A 17,896-nucleotide genomic window follows, 5' to 3' on the forward strand; every position below is an offset into this window, starting at 1 on the left:
TGCCAGTGTTCCTCCGCCAAGACCCCTGGAGAGCCCGAAATCAAATATTCCTCTTCCCCTGTTCAGGCAGCCTTATTGCCATTGACAGCAAATGTATTGCTCTAATCTTTTCTCATTTTGCCAAGATGGGCTCCATTCTGACCTCCCTCCCAGCCTTGAAGGCTTCACAGAGGTGGGAGGGATGCACTGAGGTGGGAGGGAGGTGCAGGGGCTGGGCTGTAAATGGGGCAGCTGCAGTGATCCCAGATTTGATATGGTCTCATCTCTAGAAGCCTGCAAGACTCAAAAATCGGGAGATGTCTGGGGGGAACCCATGACTGAGGGTTCCCCTGTGAAAGCAGATGGGAAAGGCTTGGTGGGCAATGGGGAAACTGGTCCTAGGGGCCCCAGGGAAGCAGACTTCTGCAGAGCAGACAGGCCTGGTGTGTGTGTGTGTGTGCGTGTGCGTGTGTGTGTGTGCGTGTGTATACACACGCTTTTGTGTTGGAGCCAAAATTCTAAGCTTGGGAGATGGTCGTGTTGAGATGGGGGAAGGTAGGGTGTGCCTACCCTCTCCAGAGTGTCTGGCCTCCCCCGTCTGTCCTGCTGTCCGCTCTGCTGTCCAGAGAAGCCTTGCCAACATGAATGCCCCCTGCTTTTCTGCCTCTCCTTCTGGTCTTCTCTGCTTAGATGAGCACGCAGGCTTGGCAGACCTCAGAAAGGTATCGTGGAAGGGCCAGAAGTGTGGGAGGGCAGAAGGAACAAGGCTTGGGAGACATGCAGCCTGGGGGTCAGGGCTGGTACCCAGAGCCCAGGCAAAGGGGAAGAGGGGCTGTGTAGGGCAGAGTGGTTGTGGGAAGGAATTCACTGCTTAGAGCCAGCTGGGATACATAAGAGAGGAATAGCTGATGAGCGGAGCTTGGCCAGGGAGAAGCGGGTGCCCATCTAGAGCAAGAGTAAGGCAGTAAGGGGTGAGGGTACAGTCCTCAGGCCCAAGGGGGCTGGGGGCCCTGGGTCCTTCTTCATTTGTTCTGCTAAGATCAAGCCTGAGAGAGACAGAGAGAGAGTCAGTTTGGGGGGGGGAGGGGCGGCGTGTAGAGTCTTTGGGTCCCATCACAGTGAGCACCTGTCTGTCTGTGTATACCTTCAGGTTGGGCTGGAAAGTCTTCTGGATCCTGACAGGTTGAGTATGACAGTCTCAGCCTCTGGGATTTGTGTGTGGGAGCCCCCTTCCCTCTGGCCCTTGCCAGGGAGAAATCCCTGACTGGAGAGGCTGAGCTGGGTCAGAGCTCTGCCTTGGGTTCTGCAGGTCTGGGGTGGGGTGGGGGGTGTGGTGAGAGAGTGGAGGGAGGGTGCTGGCCTCTCCTGTCCCCTCTTGCCGCGAGCTGCTGCCTCCTATTATCAAGCGATAATTATTTCCCTTTTTATACAGAACTCCCTGCCTGAACTGACCTTCCTGCTCCTCTCTGATTGTCCTCAACTCCACCTTCAGAAAGGCTTCCCTGCCTCCACAGGTCTTCATCAGTTCCCTGCATCCCTGAGCTGTGTGCCAAAGCCACTCAGGAGGGCCATCTGTGCCTTGTTTGGTACCTTTTCTTCCCTCAGTCCCTTCCCCTTGCCTGGGGATAGCTGAGGGAAAATGTGAGGACCCTTCTATGTGGCAGGCTAGGAACTGGAGCTCAAGGTCCAACCAGATGGGAATTACCACTCACTACCACAGGTGTATGCACAGTGCTAAGTGCCCTGGGACACGGGTCACTGTCCCCTCTGGGTCCCTTACCTCCCTCAACTCTGGAGATACATCTCTCTTACCGAGCCTGTGTGTAACAGGTCCCGGCTGTGGGTTACAGACCCAGGACTGGAACCTTGGTCCCACCCTATCTCAGTTTGGAACAGCCCTCTGGCCCTTGGGCCTCAGTTTCCACGTAGTATGGGGCTTCAGCACCCCCTGGTGGTCTAAAGCCCATTCACCAGTGCAGCTGTGTAGGATGGCAGTTGAAAGGGCTTCAGAGGATATTTAGCCCAGAGGTTTCCAACCTTTTTAATTCCAAAAAAATTTCCATGATCCTGACATGTTAACAGTCGTATTTTTTGTAAGTAAACTCTACGCCCAATGTGGAGCTCAAACTCACGACCCAAGATCAAGAGTTGCATGCTCTACTGTCTGAGCCAGCCAGGTGTCCCAACAGTTGTATTTTTGATATCTGTTGGTTGAGAAAATACATAATGACTGAATTTTGGACTGCATCATTAAAACTCATTTGTATTTTATTTTTCCCCCAGCAATCACAGTTACACAAAGACTCCTCAGAGTCTTCATAGGGTCAAGGGCTGAATCTCCTGTGATCACTCTATGGCCTCTACAGTCTGGGAACCACAGATTTAAACCACTCCTCATGTCACAGATGATGAAACAAGCTAGAAGGGAAGAGATCTGTTTAAATTCACATAGCTAGTGAGGGTGTCGCACCATACTTGCTATGATTTACATAAATCTCTGATCTTTTTAAAGAACCAGCTATTTTCCTCTCTCATTCCATAGCTATTAGAGAGCAGTGGTTCCCAAAGTGTGGTCCCCAGAACAGTAGCATCAGCATTACCTGGAAATGTGTTAGAAATGCAAATTCTCAAGCCCCACCAAAGACCCACTGAATCAGAAATTCTAATGGTGGGCAAAAAAAAAAAAAAAAAAATTCTAATGGTGGGACCCAACAATCTGTGTTTTAACAAGAACTCTGGAAGGGATTCTAATGCACACCAACATCTGAGAACCACCCGTATAGAGCAGGGACCTACTGAAGGTCAGGCATGTTGTCAGAGATGGGACAAAGTGGGGTTAAATGAGCTGTGGTCTCTGTTTTTTATTTTTATTTTATTTCTAAAGATTTTATTTATTTGACAGAGAGAGAAAGACAACCAGAGAGGAAACATAAGCAGGGGGAGTGGGAGAGGGAGAAGCAGGCTTCCCGAAGAGCAGGGAGCCCAACGGGGGGCTCGATCCCAGGACCCCGGGATCATGACTTGAGCCGAAGGCAGACGCCCAACGACTGAGCCACCCGGGCGCCCCAGTCTCTGTTTTTTAAAGAGACTGGAATCGGGGGGAGTTGAGTTCAGTACAATAACCACACCCCTCCCCTAAGCAAGGCTTCTGGGTGCTTGGGAGAGGCTCTGGTGTTTCTGAAGGGGCCTTGGTTCTCTTACAGTCTGATTTAGTTCGACTAAATTTTTAGTTCGACTGATTTTATTCATTGTGAGAGGGTGGTTCCTAGGCATGAAGTGGGGAAACCATGGATTGGGGAAGATTTGTTTTTGTTTTGATGAGAGGGAGAAGGGTCATCAAAAGAAAGAGAAGAGGGATGCCTGGGTGGCTCAGTCAGTTAAGCATCCGCCTTCCGCTCAGGTTGATCCCAGGGTCCTAGGATAGAGTCCTGTGTCGTTGGGCTCCCTGGGCTCCCTGCTCAGCAGGGAGTCTGCTTTTCCCTCTCCCTTGTGTGCTCTCTCTCTCTCAAATAAATAAATAAAATATTTTTAAAAATTGTTTAAAGAAAAGAAGAAAGAGACAAAAGAGACGAAAGAAACAGGAGGACAGGGAGACACACAAAATAATAGTAACTGATCCTTTGGAGCACTATGTGCCAGGCAATGTACTGAGAGTTTTGCAAACACTGTTTCATTGAATCCTCCCAACAGCCCTTCACGCTATCATTCTCATCCCCATTTAATAGATAGGGAAATAGAGGCACAGAGAAGTCAAGTTGCCCATAAGGTCGTAAGTAATGGAAGTAGACTTTGAACCAGGGCCAGTACAACCCAGAGCTCACCCATTTAACCACTCTACTTTGCTGCTTCTTTTAGAGAAATTGGAAGAAATAAGGCTGACAGGGCGCCTGGCTTGGCTCAGTCGCTTAAGGTTAAGCGTCTAACTTCAGCTCAGGTCCTGATCTCAAGGTCCTGGGATGGGTGGGGCTCCCCACTCAGCGGAGAGTCTGCTTCTCCCTCTGCCCCTCCCCCACTCTCCCTCCTCCCTGCTCTCTCATTCTCAAATAAATAAATAAATAAATAAATAAATAAAATCTTAAAAAAAAAAGGCAGTCCTGTTATTTGCTCAGGAACCTTCAATGACTCACTAGTGCCTCGAGAATGAAATTGAACTTATTTGGCACGGTATTCAAGGCCCCTCACACTGTGAAGTCAAAATTCTTACCAGTTTTACCCCTACTCACCAGTCAGGGTCCTTGCACTTCCGCCACACTGGATCAACTAACTTCTCCGTTTTCTCTTAGAACTTCCGGACCACTTCACTTCCTACTCCCTTCCCCGTTGGGATCCTATCCAAACTTCAAAGCTCAGTTCAAATGCCTCTTCTTCCGGGCAGACTCTCCTGATCCTCAGCCAGAAGTGCGGCTGGCTCTCCCTGAACGCCAGCCAGAACACAATCCACCTCTGCACTCTGCACGCTTTGTACCCCACCGCACCCCCACCTCCCTGCCTAGCGCACTGCCTGGAACGCAGAAGTGCCCACAACATCTCGGTTTAATTGACAGGGAGAACAATTCTCGAATGGAGGTAGGGAGTGAGACCTCTAGAGATGGAGATCAGAGAAGGAACCGGGCGGCAAGAAACCGAGACGGGCAGAAAGGATGAAGACGCACACCCGGGTGTGATTAGACGGACCGCAGCGAGGGGAGCAGGTCTCCCCTCGCCCCGCCAGGCCTCTTCCCACCGCCCGGGGACCCACGGTGACAGTTCCTCTGTCGCGACTTCGGGGCAGGCGGCCCGGCCCTGGAGAGGTGGGGCGCGGGGGCGGCGGGGCGCGGGCGCGCTCGGGCGGTCACCCGCGTCCTCGTCATTAGCATAAATCCCATTAGCGGCTCCCGGCGCGAAGCGGCGGCGCGGGCGGCTGGGGCGGGGCGGGGGGGGGAGCGGGCTCAGGTGACCGCCCTCCCCCCGCCGGCTGCGAGGGCGGCGCGTCCCGGTGCTCACGCGTCCTCCGACGGCGCGTTAGGAGGCAGAAGGCCCTTTTACAGCCATTACTTCGCTGGCACCGCAGAACTACCCGGCGAGTGAGACTCGGGAAGCAGGAGATTAAGTAACCAAGCCCAGATCTCGCCTCCAATAAGTGGCAGAGCCGGGAATCAAACCCATGCTTTTTGGCACCAGCTTTCACAATTTTCCCTTAACAGGTGCAGCCCCAGGATGCCTCCCTCACCAGAGAACTGTAGTTTGGGAAGAAAGGGGGTTAAGAACCTTCCTCCCCGCCCCCCCGCCCCACCAACACATACACACACAACCTTACCTTTTCTGTGTCTTCTCCCCGGGCTTGTGCAACAGGAAAGGGGCTTGAGTGGAACAGGAGGGGTGTGGTGGTGTCTTGGGTGGAGGGAGGTGTAGGCGGGCAGACAGTGTGTCCAACCCTCATGGCTACCACCATCCCACTGAACTCACTTCTGCTCACTCAGATGGCTACTGGAGCTGCAAAAGCAAGAGAATATAGCAGTAAATGAGAGGAATACCATCTTCAGTTCGCTGGGAGTTTATAGTTTAGTAGGGAAGATAAGGAATATTTACTGAGCACTTACTGTGTACCAGGCACTATGCTAAGTGCTTTACATGGTATCTCATTTATTCCTCTCAACAACTCTATGAAATAGGTACTATTATGATTTCCATTTATAGACGAGTGAGCAAAGGCACAGATGACTTGTGAAAGGCCATATAACTGGTAACTGGAAGAACCCCAGTAAAAATGAGGTGACATGTGTGGAGGGGCAGGGTGCTAAGGGAGCTTCTAACAAAGCCATGGCTCCAGGCCTCAGAGACCTCTGAAACAGACAGAAAACTCTTAAGCTGCCCTGGAAGGGTGAGTAGAACTTAGCCAGTTGAAAAGGCAGTGGGGGTGGGGAGGGAGAAGTGCAAAGAAAAGCTAGAAGGGTCAGCAAGTGCAGCTCCAGGGGCAAGCCAGGCCAGGTTAGGGGAGCCTTGGTAGGGATTTTGGTCTTTACTGAGGAGGAAGTTGAAATCATTAATGATTTTAAACAAGACAGAGACATGATCAGAGTTGCATTTTTTAAAAGATCACTCGGGGTGTAAAGAATGTAAGAGAGGGGTAAACAATTTCATTGGTGGCTAGGACTACTGAATTGGACTAGGGTGGTGGCGGTAGGGAGGAGACAAGTGTGCACACAAGAGATACTTAACAGTTGCGCTCAGTAACTGGACAAGAGGTGAAATGGAGAGAGAGAAAACTGAGTCATTTCGCGCCCTCTTCTCTCTTTCTAATCATTAGGTCCAATCGTTTAATAAATGCACTTCATTTCATGAATATCTTTCCCATCTGCCCCTCCTTTCCAACCCTCCTGCCACTGGCCTAATTTGGCCATGTCTTTTTTTCCCTAACGACACAGGAAGAGTCTTTCTACTTTCAGGTTTTTCCCTCTCCAGACAATCCTCCATGCCAGCTGAGCATATGACCCATGTAAAATGCAAACCTAAGTCAAAGTCCTCGAACCCCATTGTCTTGTCATTGTGTCTATTACAGGACAAAGTCCAATTCCTTCCTAGTGTGGTTTCTACATGTTTTCTAGCTGCTTCTTCCCTTCCTCAAGCCAAAGCTGCTTAAGAAGGCACCACACTCACTGAACCCCCAACATCACCTGAGGGTTGAGGTAAATGTTCCTTCACAACCCTAAACCTTCAAAAATTGTTTGCTTGTTTATTTATTTATTTATTAAAGATTTTATTTATTTATTTGACAGAGACACAGCGAGAGGGGGAATACAAGCAGGGGGAGTGGGAGAGGGAGAAGCAGGCTTCCCGCTGAGCAGGGAGCCCGATGTGGGGCTCGATGTGAGGCTCGATCCCAGGACCTGGAATCATGACCTGAGTCGAAGGCAGATGCTTAATGACTGAGCCACCCAGGCGCCCCTGCTTGTGTATTTATTAAATATACACATGACTCATTCCTGAGAGGTCACAGGATCCTCCCATTGCTAGGAAGGTGCCACCCCCTTCAATCTGGTAAATTCCTATTACATTTCAAGTCCCAGCTGACATGAAGTCTCTGTAGGTTTTACTAACACTCCCACTCCCCAGACAGGATTAACTGCTTCCTCGTCTGTACTTCTTCTTTTTTTTTTTTTTTTAAAGATTTTATTTATTTACTTGACAGAGAGAGACACAGTGAGAGAGGGAACACAAGCAGGGGGAGTGGGAGAGGGAGAGGGAGAAGCAGGCTTCCCGCCGAGCAGGGAGCCCGATGTGGGGCTCGATCCCGGGACCCCGGGATCATGACCTGAGCCGAAGGCAGGAGCTTAACGACTGAGCCACCCAGGCGCCCCCTCGTCTGTACTTCTAAAGCACTTTACACATATTGTGTCCTCAGGGCGCCTGGGTGGCTCAGTTGGTTAAGCGACTGCCTTCGGCTCAGGTCATGATCCTGGGGTCCCTGGATTGAGTCCCGCATCGGGCTCCCTGCTCGGCAGGGAGTCTGCTTCTCCCTCTGACCCTCCCCCCTCTCGTGTGCTCTCTCTCTCTCATTCTCTCTGTCTCAAATAAATAAATAAAATCTTTAAAAAAAAAAAAATATTGTGTCCTCAAACTTATCATATGATAGGTATCTAAGGAGGCACAGACTAATGCAATCAATGAGTGCTCCTGATCTTAAAGGTTGTGGGGAGGATTAAGTGGGATAATAGGTGTACAGTTAATATTTACTTTCTTCATATCTTCCCTAATAATGTTAATAACAATCCGTATTACAGTTTACAAAGTGTAAACTTTGATCGTGTTCCACACACTCTTTTGTTTGATCTGGGACTAAACGTGTGAGACAGGGATAGTACTATTATTTCTGTTTTATAGTTGGAGAACATGAAGTACAGAAGGGTTACAAAGTGATAATGCAACTGGTTCGGTGGTATGCCTGCTGCACAGAAGGGCTCCAACAGTATTTGCTGAAAATGTTTAAATGGAGTCAAGTTTTCTGGTTATAAAACCTGTGACCTTTCTTTTAGATAGACCACACTGCTTGTATGTGTTAGCCAGTATTTTTTAAAATTGCAGGTAGCCACTCATTATTGAGTGATGAATTCAATGATGTAGAGACAACCAACATGGAGGTGGGGGTGGGGGAGAATAGAAAAGTTCAGAGCACATTACATTGTAGTAAGGATGAGCAGATTTCTGTGATACTTGGTTGTAATGTGAAATGTATTTCTCACTGTGAGTCTGCATGAAAAAGTAAGAAAGCTCTGTGCTTAGCACAATGCCAAGTTCTAAGTGAACACTTATTAAATGGAATTATAGCACTTTTATTTTTGCATTTATTTTTTTTCCCTTGGGCTGTCTCTTCCATTCTTGGCTACTGGAAAGCAAAGATCATATAATTTTTTTTTTTTTTAAGATTTTATTTATTTATTTGAGAGAGAGAGAGAGAGAGAGAGAGAGCGCGCGCGCGCGCACGACCAGGGGGGAGGGGCACAGGGAGAGGGAAAAGCACATTCCCCACTGAGCAGGGAGCCCTATGCGGGGCTAGGTCCCAGGACCCCAGGATCATGACCTGAGCGGAAGGTAGACCCTTGAGTCAGGGAGCCACCCAGGCACCCCTCATCTTTATTTTTCTGATACCTAGTATAGCGCTTGTTATGCTTGGACTCAATAAATGTGTGTCAAGTGAAAACCTGGATGAATGTACTAATGAATTAAGGTATTGTATATCTCAATAAATATGGTTACAAATAACTGTTCTATCTCCTTCCAGAATTCTTCCTATTCAACAGCGGGACCTGACACTGTTCAATTGATAATTTCCAAAAGCTCTATTTCCCTGCCTGGGGGAAAAAAACAGCAAGGCCATTCAGGAAGTATCACTTGCCCTTAGTCAACATGGTATCCTGAACGGCTTCAGGAAAGGGATCTGGGGAGGAGAGACCCTAAAAACAGACAACGCCCCCGCCCACCTGCTGACCTTAGTCAAAATGGCTGCCTTTGGCGTCGTTTTTATCAGCAAGCGCATGCCCGGCCCTGGCCCCGCCGCTCCTCACCCCTTGGCGCTGTTGCGTGCGTCGCAACGTAGAGGGGCAGCGCGGGAGGAATAAATTTCTCTGTGATTGGTTGGTGCAGGATTTCAAACCGTCGCTGGAGGCGCGGTGCTGTTCTGCCGTTGGGTGAGGCGCGGAGGGAAGTAAGAGGAAGGCGGCCCAAGTGGGGCCAGGCGGACCCGGCCAGGTGGGCGCTAGAGGCTGCGGGAACAGGTGCGTCTGACTCTGGGTGTGTGGTAGGAGGGAGGGTGTCCGAGGTGCTGAGCCGTGGCCACCGCGGGTTCAGGGAGAAGACCGGCACCTGCAGCCCCTCTGGGGCTCTCCACGGGTCGGGGGAGGCTGCGGCCCGAATGGGTGGTGGCTGGGAGTGGGGGGCTTCTTTCTCCTAGCCGTGTTTTGCGGAAAGCTGGGGGCGTCTTTTTGAGGTGGTGGCTTGAACAGGGCAGGAACCGCCCCCAAGAAGTGACTTTAAGTTAAATACAGAGTTTGAGAGTGGGTGGGGTAATACCCCCATTCTCTTCAGAGGAGCAAGGAGTTTTGGAAGGGAGAAGCCCTGGTGTTTGAGAGGCGGGGGCGGCTTGAAGTGGAGCCTCTCTCCCTTGTGGGCTGTGTGTATCCAGGTAGGCTGGCTGAAGCAATGACATCTTGCCTGTCCCATCCTAATTCTTAGCTTTAGGAAAAACGAGGCCTTACTTTTACAATTTCACGTACGTTTCTCTTCCCTGGATTTCGTTCGTAGGCGGAGGGAGTGTTTAGCAACGTAGGGTGGGTGAGAAGATAAGGCTTTTTTTTTTTTTTTTTTTAAAGAAATGCCATTATCATTCTTTTGAATGTGTGGGGTGAGCTTTTCGAATTATTGAAAGTGCTTAGAAAAGGCGCCTTTCCTATAGCTTAATCATTCAACAGGTATTTAATCAGTGCATAATGTAAGTACAATACAATCTTATTTAGCCTTAAAGGAGCTTGCACTTTATTTGGGCTGATAGAACTGAAGATAACTGTGGTGAATCTAGTAGGCCTCTACCCTATTGAGTATACTGTACATTAGTATAGCCCTTTTAGAAAATATCTTGGCAGGGCGCCTAGGTGGCTCAGATGGTTAAGCGTCTGCCTTCGGCTCAGGTCATGATCTCAGGGTCCTGGGATCGAGTCCCGCATCGGGTTCCCTGCTCAGTGCAGAGCCTGCTTCTCCCTCTCCCTCTGCTTGTGCTCTTCTATCTCTGTCAAATAAATAAATAAAACCTTTAAAAAAATATATATTTTGGCAATATTTATCAAGAGCTATAAGAGGTTTTTACCCTACGATATAGTAATCCCAGCCTTGGAAATCTATTCTAAGGAATACAGCCACCTAAAGAAAAAAACCTGTTCACAGTGATGTTCAATTCATTCATTCAGTGAATGTCGATTAATCATTTGCCAAATGTCAGGCCCTATTCTGGGTACAGGGGCTCAGAGTGAACAAAACAGACAAAAATCTGTGCATTCTTGGAACTTAAACTGTTGGGGAGACAATAAACAAAGAATTTAATATGAAAGTATCTTAGGTGAAGACAAGTGCTTTGGAGGAAAATAAAGCAGAGAAGTGTAGGGGGTAAAGGCTGCAATTGGAAATTGGGTAGTTAGGAAAGACATCAATGAGAAAACGACATTTGAATAAATCCCTGAAGGAGGTGAGGGAGTGACCATGCAGGAGATTCCAGGTAGATGTAACTGAAAAACTGAAAATTACATTAATATCCAAAGAAGAGGATCGTTAAATAACCGCTAATCAACTTTTTGTAACTTAATGGAAACATGATGGAGAAAAGCAAAACACAAAGTTATATCAATCTATGATTGCAATATTATGAGATATGAGTATATAATGGGCAAAGATTAGTTAAGGAGATGCATGTAACTTTCACGATTAAAAAAATTAATTTTTTTGAACTTAGAAAAGTCACAGTTGAAGCAGTGTTTTATATCTGCCAAATGAATGTTATCAATAATAGAGATAATAATTTTGGACTGAAACTGTTAGGGAATGTTTTAGTGAATTGGTAAGACACCAGACCTTGAAGAATGGAACACTGCAGAATGGGAAGAATCCACAGAATAGGAAGTAAAAAAAGAGACCTTAGTATACTAAACTGGTAATAATTTTCTGAGAAATAATAATTCAACTCGTCTTTTTATTTTAGTCTTCATTCACGTTGGACTGAGAACATTCTGTTTACTCTTTCTGCAATTCATTTGTTCATAACATTTGGTTTCAAGATATTCCTTCTGTCTGCCAGTTGTATAGAGGCTTCTTATACAGTAAAGCAGAAGCTGGACATTTGGGAAAAAGAATTGCTCTGAAATGCTTTCATATGAAAGAATCTTGTAGTATTGAGACTTTCTTAGGAAATGGTTTTCTTTGGCAGTGGGAAACCTGTATTGCTGAATTCTTGGGAATCTCCAGATTTAGTAATGTTTGTGAGAATGTTTTTCATTAAAACTCTTTCCTGAAAAACTCAGACAACCTTCCATTGCTTTGTCTTACAATATTTAACACCCTTGGTGGATCTAAAATGTGATGTATAGGTCTCTTAATAATGTTGTTTCTAGGAGGAAGAAGAGGATAGAGACTTTTCCCAGGATACTCTGCAGTTAAGATCTGTAATAATCTGTTATTCTGAAGGATGATGTCTGTCTCTTGGCTGGGTGATTGAAATTAAATTGGGGACTCAAAGCAATCACATCAAGCTGAGACTCTTTCCTGGTGATGTGAAATTGCTCCCTCAGGGATACTCACAGATTGGGAATCTGTAACATAGTGACTTCTCCACCTCTGGGGCTTCTCATCAATAACAGCTGAGATTCTCTAGCACCTTTTTGTTTAAAGTGCTCCACAAACTGATTTCCTTGCTACACACAGGGATCATTTCAGCTTTCCCAAAAGGCAGCTGCCTCTATAGTGAAAAGTGACAGCTGTTTTACAGCTACAAAGCAATGTACTACAATATGACTTTGTTTTTGTTTCCTTTCACATAAGTGTATCTCCTAGCTACAGAGCTAAATAATAAAGGGGGAGAAATAAAGGAGTGTTCATGTGGGTGAAAATGTGACCCAACAGGAAAATTAACATCATTTTTAATTGACATTGAATAGGATGAGTAAATTTTAGCTTTTTGAGTTACAATTTGGCAGAGATATCAGAGTTAGTACTGATGCAGAAAGATATTTTTGTCATCTATAAATAATTCCTGAATGTCACTTCTATAGAACATTAATAAAAATACATGGTCCCCTGGCATATAAAGAGAAGAGGATTATATTTTGCTAGTGCCGTTTTTGGATTACCCTAAGTAAACCTGTGTTAGAGGAAAAGCTATTTTCAGATGCTACAAGCCTCAATGTAAGACAGCTTGCTAAAGAGCCTAGACCTGGTCAAATTTTGCTGTCTTCTCCATTCTTCTTGGTCTGGGTTCCAGCTATGATTTGGTAATCACTGTGGTAGGATGTAAATAACAACTATCAGACCAAAACAGAAAACAAAAAAAATGTCATACTCACTATAATACCCTATAGTAAGGTTCAATTTATACATTATAAAACTTACCTAAGTGAATTGATGCTATTCTGTGAGGTCAATAGGCCAAATGTTATTGTTCCCACTTCTAAATGAGTCTCAGAATTTGACTTACCCCAGGTTATACTAGCAAATAGAAGAACTAAAACTTTATCCCAGGGCTTCTGTCCAAGCCACGCCTTTTTTAAACTGTTGTTTCAGTTTTCATCTATATTACACATTGATGTTCAGGAAGAATAGAAATTCTTTTGACAGTAGACTCATGGGTGTGTGTATGTGTTCTCTGATTTTCTTTTATTATTTATTTATTTATTTATTTAGTAAACTCTACGCCCAACATAGGGCTCCCACTCATGACCCTGAGATCAAGAGTAGCACGCTTTACTGACTGAGCCAGCGAGGCACCCCTATCAATTATTTATTTTTAAATATTGAGTGTGTGTGTATGTGTGTGTGTAATACAGTAGTGCCAAAGGTAAGGTTTCTCCTCTCACATGTACAGTCTACCTGGGATATAGGGTAGAACATGAGAGAAGAGTCCATGGGTATGGTGATCATACTTGTCAGAAAGGGAGTAACTTAAGGTGGTCCTGAGGTTTGGAACTGAGTGAATAATAAGGAAATCAAAATTGGGAGTTGGTGGAGTAGGTCAGTGGGTAGAGTAGTTGCTGATATAGAACAAAGTCTCTGAATCAAGCTTCACCTCCAGGGCATCCCAAGCAAATTAAGAGCTATAGGACTGCAGTTAGGAGAGAGGCTGGAGAAGGATGGGTGATCATCTGGAGAGCTGTAATGACTAACATGGGATAGTTTGATAAGTTCTTCGAGAGATTGGAGGATTGAATTTTAGGGAATATCTGGTGTCGAGAGGGAAGAATAGAAAAAAATCCATAAACCCTTCCTAAAACTCTAAATCTGGAGAGTCTGATGGTCTGACAGTTGAAGGTTACCTCTGTTGTTTTATAGCAGAGCACTGGCAGTTCAGTTAAACAGCTGCCTCCTGGGTACCAGGCATGTTTGTAGATGGAGGTAGTTGTATGAGATAACTGTTACTACGATGAAGAGATGTCCCCAGGTAGGTTCTCTGTGTCTTTAGTCTTTTTAGGAATCTGGTTGTGTTTTCAAGAGCGTACCTCCCCACAACCCTCACTCTAGGGAGTGATATACACAAAGAACATAGGCGAGAAGAATAGTGGGTTAGAGGAACTTGAGAAAATGTGAGGATTTCTTTTAAAGGGGACAAATACAACCTGTTGTATTGTCATTTAAAACAAACCTTCTGATTTTTTTTTTTTTTTAACAACCAGTTTTTTAATACTCTAGTTGCACTGTGAAATCTTCCTTTTCTGCATTCTTGGGCAGTTAGAAGTTTTCCTATGTGCAGAGTTCACTGTCTTAGTCTCAGAATGTATAGATGACTGCTGAGATAATGAAAATCAGTGCCCTACATTAAAGTTGATCAGTCTCTTCCCATTTTTACTGGAGCCAAAGGAAATCATCATTTGAATAAACTACTGAATGCCCTGCTCCTGCCCTGTAGCACTGGGTATATGTGCCTGTTTTGTCATACTGTTAAATCCATGGGCATCTCCACGGCTTCCAGATCTCTTCCTGCCAGTTTTCATGCTATTCTTTTAGTTTTGTTCTTAGTTTAGAGAAAGATCTTTGTAATAAATTTGTTAGTCTGGTTGCTTAGCAGCTTGCTGTGATTATGTAGCTTGGAACAGATACATTGCCATTTGAAAATCTTGGTTTCCGGCTCTGATTCAGGTATATGTTGCCTCCAAGTTTGGAATTGAAAGCTTTTTGGCTATTAGACCAATCATCATTTGAGTGCAAATGAATAACTCTGTAGCATTTAGTAGAAAATATCTTTATGTTTATATATCCCTTTGTCCTTTGTGGGTTTTTTTGTTTTTCGTTTTTTACCCTCATAGCTTATGGCACAATCTTACAGACATTGTAAAATCACTAAACCTTCATAAAAGAGTTATTTTTTCTTTCTTTTTTTTTTTTTTTTTAAAGATTTTATTTATTTGACACAGAGAGAGCACACAAACAGGCAGAGCTGCAGGCAGAGGGAGAGGGAGAAGCGGACTCCCTGCTGAGCAGGGAGCCTGATGCTGGGCTCCATCCCGGGACGGACCCTGGGATCATGACCTGAGCCACCCAGGTGCCCCCATAAAAGAGTTCTTAAAATTTTATTTAGATGCATGAAATAAGGACCTAGACCAGAATGTTGAAGGGTGATTTGGAGAAACACAAGAATCCTTTAATGGTATTTCTAAGGATGTTCAATTTTCAAATGAAATTTATTTTTTATTTCATTTCCTTGATAATTTTTGTAACGTCCAGTTGATGTCTTTTTTTCTTGATTGTTAAATGAAGACCTTATTTCCTCAAAGTGTTTCCAGTTAAAGTCTATTCAGAACAGAACTGTCTGTAAGGACACCGTTTTTAATGTAATATCAGCAGGTCTTTGGGGGGAAATATGAAGCCTGAAATTCACTTCACAGAACACAGTAGCAAATGATTTTTTTACTTTGCCCTTCTAACTGTGAAGGTGGGGTATTGTCTCCTTGACGCCAGAATGTGGTACAACATAATCCTTTGCCTATACTTAGTATAAATTTATTAGACATAGTCCCTGCACACAGTCCAACAGAGAGCCCTGCATTACAGAAATAATTCTTGTGCTGCTGAGCTGGCGCTTTCCTCACTTAATCACTCGTGTGACGTCATCTGAGCCGTTGGTAGGAAATGTGCTGACCATGTCCTGCGTTTTCAAAGGCAGTTGCAATAGGGGTACTAGCTAAAAATGAAATTAAAAATAAACCTTTTAAGTTAACGTTGAAGGTCTTCAAAGTCCAGAAGGATTAAAGTGGCAAAAGCATATTAATCAATAGACTAAGAGCCACATTTTATAGTTGGTCACCTAGTAATCAACTGACATGCTTGTCCTTAATTGCTTTCCTCACAGCTCCAGAGTGATTGCAGAGTGGAGGAAAAGAAGTAGGCAGGAAGGGGATGTTATATTTGGAGGTCTGAAGTGCTTTTCTGATTTTCAAATGAATGTTAAACATTCCAACTTTGTTTTTATAATAAAGATCATACAAAACACTGATTGTTGGCTTGAGATCCTTATAATGGTAGCTACAAATGGAAGAGTCCAGATGTTAGTCACTGATGGCTATATTGGATTGCTACCGAATCTTTTGTCTGGGGGAGAAGGCAGGACCCCTAATGTATATTTGATTTCTTGGCAGAAAGATGGATACGACGATGCTGAATTTGCGGAATCTGTTTGAGCAGCTTGCACGCCGGGTGGAGATTCTCAGTGAAGGAAATGAACTCCGTAAGTCATCCTGAGCTGGCCTGTGTGAAGAGAAAAAACAGATTTCAGATTTGGGTTTTCTGCAAAGCTGAAGTGTGCTCCAATCTTAAAAATTGTTTTTCATTTGGGCTTCCTAAAAGGAAAATGATGGTCACTTATCCATGGTCAGAGCTTAATGGACACTCATTCTAACTGGTCGCTTTTTTCCTATAGTTGTTCTTAAGTGGGTGTACCCAGATTTCTTTCATTATCAAGAGTCTCTTTCCATTGAATACTTGGCATTAGTTGCCAATTTCACTTTCATACCAAGAACTGGGTAAAATCTGAAGTTCCAAGGATGTTGCTTCTTTCTTTAGAGTAGTTGTTGTCTATATTTTTTATCCTGGGCTTTCCCTCTGTGCTATAAAACATTTTCAGTTGAAGAGGAGAAAAATGTCATAATTTCTATTTGAAGAAGGGACTGTTCATCTGCTTTCACCTATTTCACGTATTTGATTCTTAGGAAGAAAGGATTGAAATTGGGTAGAGAGTTGGGGAGAAAAAGGAGGTGGTGATAGAACGATGGTCTGGGAAGTAGATTAGTGCAGAAGGAGGGGGACTGATGGCCCTGACTTAAGTGATCTAAGGAATTATTTTTTATCAGCTTTTCTTTGGGTTGCCATCATCTTCCATTTCAGATTTTCATTAATACCTAATTTAGTAAGCGTTGCTCTTAAGTCAGCCTCATTGGTATAAAAGTAATGTAAGAACTGTGTCTCTAACCTTTATTTATTTATTTATTTATTTATTCATTCATTCATTCATTCATTCATTTATAGATTTTCACAGTACTTAGTATGGTGTCCTGCTTATGCCATTCAGCATTTTCTTTATTTGATGTTTTTAGTAGCTCTTATCCACTTACCTTTTAAAACAATATTCTATTTTCTCTCTCTTAATAGCTGTTGCATGACCCTATCATCTGATAACCAGCTCAGTAACCATGATGGCATACTAATTAGGCTTCTCTTTGAGGTCACATCATCTCAGAAGATGGATTACTTTGGAGCCCAGTGGGGAAGAGTATTGAATAAGAGATCTTAAAATTCAGGCTCATTCAGCAAATATTTAGCAAGAACCTAAAACAGCTTCTAGCACATGTTGAGTTGAAGGAAAGGGATGACTGACTAAATGGCTTCATGGATGAAAGTGGGGTGGAGCCGTAGATGTAGGGTAGGATCCCAACAGACACAGACGAAAGAGGGCATTTAGGGTGGAGGCAAGCGGGTGTGGGGCTTGAGGGGAATAGGAGTAAGGGGGGAGTGGCATAATCAGAGCAGAGCTTTTGGAAGATGACCCTGGCAGAGGGGGAGGCCAGGAGACCGATGAGGATGTGGTTGCCATAGCTCAGGGAAGAGGCAGAAGGAGCCCTAAGTAGAATGGGGTTTGTGAAGAGGGAAATAAGGGGAAATGGGTAGAAGAGACTGTGATAATAAGGTCTCTATGAGGAGGCAGCTGATAGGATATGGGGGCAGAGGAAGGAATCTGCGGTTTGGAGTCCCAATAACTCGGGCTGGCTTTTAACTCATTTCTGTGTCTTTGTTTCCATCTGTAAAATAGGAATTCAAGTGTCTTTATCTTTGTGGGAGTGCTGTGAGCATTTGCGGATAAAAAATGAGAGACTGGTTAGTTGTGAAAATACTTTGGAAGTAATTATGCCGAAAAAGTTAGATATTTATTTTTACAGGTATCCTTGTTTTATAAAAACATTTCTATCTTCCCATTGATTCCTGTTCTAAAATAGAGGTATGTTTTGCCTCCCTCTCCAAATCCCTAACTTGGAATGTTGGCTTTTGAGTAAATAGGGTGGCTTCATGTTTTCTAGACTCTAGAATCTCCTTTATACAACCACCTCAGTCTCTGTCCTCTTCTTTGATCCTAGGAATTCCTCCCATGGTTAAGTATCCTGACTCTTTATTCTTGTCTTTCATCGGTCACTTCATTTTTCTC

The 17,896-nt window shown here is 44.7% G+C and overlaps 2 protein-coding genes across 6 annotated transcripts in view; one reads left to right on the top strand and one right to left on the bottom strand.

The window, feature by feature from the left end:
* ASIC1 (acid sensing ion channel subunit 1) overlaps positions 1-5,365 on the bottom strand; it is a 43,206-nt gene extending 37,841 nt beyond the window's left edge. The window contains exon 1 of one of the 2 annotated variants that reach the window (XM_032420545.1): positions 5,276-5,365. The gene's annotated coding sequence lies outside the window, so the exon portion shown is untranslated. Of the gene's footprint in view, positions 1-4,202; positions 4,220-5,275 lie in introns of those variants that run through there. The other variant, XM_032420546.1, reaches the window with a different exon arrangement.
* Positions 1-17,896, top strand: part of RACGAP1 (Rac GTPase activating protein 1) — a 49,113-nt gene that overhangs the window by 13,778 nt on the left and 17,439 nt on the right. Inside the window, exons 2-3 of one of the 4 annotated variants that reach the window (XM_032420541.1) lie at positions 9,100-9,230; positions 15,840-15,928. In XM_032420541.1, coding sequence (XP_032276432.1) covers positions 15,844-15,928 — 85 coding nt within the window. In that variant the 5' untranslated portion in view covers positions 9,100-9,230; positions 15,840-15,843. Of the gene's footprint in view, positions 1-8,986; positions 9,231-15,839; positions 15,929-17,896 lie in introns of those variants that run through there. The other 3 variants (XM_032420540.1, XM_032420542.1, XM_032420543.1) reach the window with 3 other exon arrangements.

Source organism: Phoca vitulina, unplaced genomic scaffold (genome assembly GCF_004348235.1).
Source record: "Phoca vitulina isolate PV1807 unplaced genomic scaffold, GSC_HSeal_1.0 scaffold23, whole genome shotgun sequence".
NCBI classification, from domain to species: Eukaryota; Metazoa; Chordata; class Mammalia; order Carnivora; family Phocidae; genus Phoca; species Phoca vitulina.